The 5149-nt window shown below is 33.5% G+C and overlaps 1 protein-coding gene across 1 annotated transcript; it reads left to right on the top strand.

The window, feature by feature from the left end:
• The first annotated feature begins 3476 nt into the window (after nt 1-3476).
• LOC145003172 (uncharacterized) lies at nt 3477-3953 on the top strand. The gene has a single exon (XM_078962306.1). The coding sequence runs from the start codon at nt 3477-3479 to the stop codon at nt 3951-3953; it is 477 nt and encodes a 158-aa protein (XP_078818432.1).
• The last annotated feature ends 1196 nt before the right edge of the window (nt 3954-5149 follow it).

Below are 5149 nucleotides of genomic sequence, written 5' to 3'. Positions count from 1 at the left end.
GCATTTGATCCCGCTGAAGAGGGCAACAGATCAAAAATATATCAAAAAGGATAAATAAGTGTTTTTATGTATGTGATGACCAGTGGCGGATCCAGGATAAATATCAACCGGGTCTGCCATATAACTAACAATAGTACCTTTCGGTGACGGTGGCCGGAGATCCCTTAGGCAACTGTAGCATTCCTCCAACAATGGCAGCATTAAGAAGAAAGCAAGAAACTGATGGTGGTTTCCTAAGAGTAATAAAAGTATATGGAGTTTTTTATGGGTTTTTCAAAAGAAATGAAATAAAATTAATGGTGAAAACTAAAATTGGGTAAAAATATATCCATTAAAGCATATGCTTTAAATAAGAGAAGATGGTCAAGAGGGTGCCAGAGAGGGGCATCTGCACAATTTAAAAGAATAAATAATTTTTTTCCCTAATATATAAGATTGATTCTAGTTTCAAGTGGGGGCCATGGACCCCACTGTTTCTACACTACATCCGCCACTGGTGAGGACTATCACATAAAAGTTTTAAAACCATAGAGACTATCTATGAGATTTTTTAAACTTAGAAACTATATCTTAAGAAATCATAAGGATCATTTATGAGGTTTTGTTACAACAACAACAAAAATAAAATAAAATAAAAGAATGTTGAACAGGAAAATCTACTATTTTCCTAAGTCTAACTTCTAACTCCATGTGTCCACAATCAAACTTGAACTTTCAACCCAAAAAAGGAAAGACGTCACCTAATACCATTTGTCTTGAAGTCATTTAGTTCAAAATAAGTAAATAAAAAATATCCTCTTATCTTTTATTTTATACATATTTATAGTCATATAAAATAATTACTTCATTCGCTCTCTCTTTAATATCTTCCAGCAATAATAACTAATTCTATCTTTTAACATCCTCTAATTGATAAAAAGATATAAAAAATAAAAAGTAGAAATAAATTTGATTCGTCAAAAAGAAATGTTAAACTCTAACCAACACGTTGCTATTCGCAACCAAATATCTAGTTGGCAAAAATATTATAAATAAATATGAGACAAGACTGCAGATTTGGTCCTTGTGGTTTGCAAAAATCTTTGGATAGGGTCCAAAAAGTTCCCGGCTTACATAGAAGGTCCAAAATCAAAAGTTTTATGGGTTTTTGGTCCTAAACTTAAGAAATTCTTGTATTTTTGGTCCATGGAGCACTTCAATTGACTCTTTTGCCCTTTAAATTTATTTTTTGTATTTTTTATATTTTTATTTTATAAATATTAATACAAAAAAAAAGAATTAAGTTAACTCTCTCTCTCTTTCTCTATCTCTATCTCACTCTCTCTACCCACCCCCACCGGAGCCCTACCCTTCTCTCTCTTCTTCTTCCTCCTCCTCCTCCTCCCCCATCTCTCTCTCTCTCTCTTTCTCTCCCTCTCTCTCTCTCTCTCTCTCCGTTGATTATTCTCCCCAAGTACTCTTGTTCTCTTTGAAAGGAAGATATTGAGCAATCTCAAAACATCTAGCAGCTTGCTTTCATGGGTAATAATATCAAGTAGAGATCGAAACAAATTTGCAAACACCATTTTCATGATTTTCTGCACTAAAAAGGTGAGATGGGATGTTTTAAATCGAGCAACAATGGATAAATCATGCAGCAATGTCGAAATCAAGAAACAATCGAACACATTCCCTTTTCATTCTAGACTGAGGCCTAGTAAGAAAATGGGGAGAAGTCTCCCTTGTTCATCATCTTCTTTACATACACCTATAATTCTCTCATTTTTTGGGGTTTCTTTATTTCAATCGTTAATCAACACTTCCAACAAAAAGAATCAAACCTTTGTTCTTGGTATTGGTTGTTAACTGATTGGGAAGTAATACATATGTTCTACATCTTTTTACCCATCCTTGGTGGGGTTAATTGGGGGTGGAACACGTATAGTCAACTTGTGGTCCTCAAGAGTCCATACAAACACACACATATCAAAGAAATTAGGGCTCCTAAGAAGAAAGGACAACCGAAGCATATTTTCACAAGTAATCGAAGTTTTGACATCTGGATTCAATACACGCATAGAAAAATTAGAAAACACACACACACACACACTCGAGAAAGTCAAAAATGGTGTAAACCCGGTTGAAGAAAAATGAACTTGTGTGTGATTTCTTTATGATTTGCAGGTTGTGTTTATGATTGCAGTGGTCGAAGGTGGGAATTATGATGTGAAGGGGGTTTGTTTATCGGTGAACTATAACAAATATGAGGTTGCAGGTGGTGTGTCTATGGAGAGAAGATGATAGACCTGTGGGAAGAAGATGATGGAGAAGTTAGGTTTTTTAGTCGTAGGATGAGAGAGAGAGGGGGGGGGGGGGGAGAGGGTACCGGTAGGGGTGGAGTGCTATCTTTTTTGTTTTTTTATTTTTATTTCATAAAGTATTAAAATAAACAAGAAAAGAAAATACAAAACTGAAATTTAAAGGGTAAATACGTAATTTCAAAGTTTTTTAGACCAAAAACCCAGAAAACTCATGATTTTGGACATTCTGTACAAGCTGGAAACTTTTTGGACCTTATCTAAATATGATAAAGAATCTTTATGAAAGGTCTCCCAACCATGTCGACAAGTTGAATATATATATATATATATATATATATATATATATATATATATATATATATATATATATATATATATAGAAAAGTTCAATAGAGAACCATAATTATTGATTCTTCAAGGAACCAAATCTTTTTTTCAATTTGTAGAGCTTATTCTTTATCGACAATAAAAAACTAAAAATATCTAAATTCATATATTAACATTGTGAATGTGAAAAATATTTTTCGGATTCACGTTGTGAATTTTCAAAAATTCACATTGTGAATTTGACGTAAAAAAAATCGAATTTGATATCATTGGAAAAATGATAAAAGGTTATGAAATTCTTTATTTTTACTTTTTTTTGATAAAAACTAAGTTTTAAAAGTTGAAACAAAGATTGGTTCCTTAGTTCCTTTGTTAACTATGGTTCTCTATTAAACCTCACTATATATATATATATATATATATATATATATATATATATATATATATATATATATATATATGTGTGTGTGTGTGTGTGTGTGTGTACGTGTGTGTGTTTCACGTGTAATAAATATGCAATTAAGAGATTGTGGACTTTATATAAAAGTAATCATTTAAAATATTAAGATTATTTATTATATGTTGAGATATGTTTCACCTCTCATTATTGTCTAAGTTGCCTTATTATTCAAGTTTGTTTCTTTCTAAAGAATTAGTCTCTGCTTCCTTATTTAGACGTTAGACTCCTGACTTTTAAACTCCTTTTATAAGTCAGTTGTTTTCTACCTTATAAATATAGGGTATGTAATTAGTTTTCAATAATCAATAAAATAAAATTCTATTATCTCTCAAAATATATTGTGGTATCAGAACAAACCTAAGAATAAGACCTAGTTTTATTCTTTAACAATGAACGGTACCAGTAGAAAATTTGGTAGAAAGAAAGAGATGTCGATCATAGACATCTTGTCCCCATATTTCCTATCATCAGCCGATCATCCCAGACTAAACTTTGTTTATGAAAATCTACTTCGTGATGGAAACTACAACGATTGGAAGAGCGAGATGACGAACGCATTATACGCAAAGGATAAAATTGGATTCATTGATGGATCCATGTCGATGCCCAACGATGAATCACCAGATCTGATGAATTGGAAGCGATGCAATGTCATGGTTCGTGGATGGCTCGTGAGTTCCATGGATAAAGAAATCAAAAGTAGTGTCAACTATGGCATCACTACATATGATATATGGATCAATCCTGAAGAGAGGTTCAATAAAGAGAACTCCCTAAGGGCTTATGATCTTAGACGCACCATTACCACCATTCGCCAGGAAGGAATGGTTGTCTATTCCTATTACAATAGATTAAGGAGTGTTTAGGATGAAATCCAATCGATAACTTAATTTTCGATGTGTAATTGTCAAGGTTGTAGGTGCAACATCTCCAAAGAAATTGCAACGTTACGTGACAAAGAACGACTTTATGATTTTCAGTGATGGGTCTTAACGACGAATTCAACACAGTCAAAACTCAAATTTTGAGCACTGATCTACTTCCTGCCCTTGGAATGGTCTTTCACCTTGTGAATCAAGATGAACAACAACGTATCATTGGCTCCACTCGTCACGCCACAGGAGTAGATGTTTCCTTCCAAGTAAACGGAAGAAACACAAACTGTAAACCACCAAAACAAATACTCAATTAAACAATAAAAGAGATGATCACAATAAAAGGAACGATGATAGGCAGTGTAACCACTACCAAAAGGCGGGTCACACCATAGATGGTAGTTTTGAAAAAATAGTTTATCCAGAATGGTGGAATGTGAAATCAACTAACAACAAAAGTCAAATTGGGAAGAAACCACAGCCAATGAGTGCTTATGCCGCTACTGTAAACGAGCAAAGCAACATCAATATCACCAAAGACGAATACAACAAGCGTGTTCGTATGATTCAATTACTGAAACCACAAGATCACACTCCAATAGCAAATATGGTTGGTAAGAAATTTTATAACCCTCAAGCTAATATGATTAACACAAATAACCCTAGGAACACATGTATTATAGACTCTGGGACTAGTCAACATATAACTTCTCATAAAAATTGGTTGAAATCTTTTAAAGAGAACAAAGATGGTACCATTGTGACCATTCCGAATGGTGAAATTATACCCATAGGATGAACCGGTAATATACAACTATAGGAAGGATTTGAATTAAAACACGTCCTTAACGTCCCAAACTTCTATTGTAATTTATTGTTCGTTAGTCGACTCTCTCGAGACTTGCAATGTTCACTAACACCTTCCAGACTCCTGTTTTATACATGACTTCCATTCGAAAAACCTGATTAGGACGGGTAAGGAACGTGACGACTTGTATTACTTGTAGCCACTAAAGAAAAATAAGATAGCTATGGCGGTTTTTGGAAAACAAGTAATTTGGCATAGGAGATTAGGACATGCCTCAGTAGAAGATTTGAGTAATATTCAACAAATAGATATAGAAAAAATGCAACCATTTTTGTGATTCATGTATTGGGGCTAAGTAAAGTAGATTGCCTTTTTTTCC

This window comes from Lactuca saligna, chromosome 1 (genome assembly GCF_052625555.1).
Source record: "Lactuca saligna cultivar CGN05327 chromosome 1, ASM5262555v1, whole genome shotgun sequence".
Lineage (NCBI taxonomy): Eukaryota > Viridiplantae > Streptophyta > Magnoliopsida > Asterales > Asteraceae > Lactuca > Lactuca saligna.
Note: the sequence above shows the minus strand (reverse complement) of the source record. Positions and strands in the feature narration are given on the sequence as shown.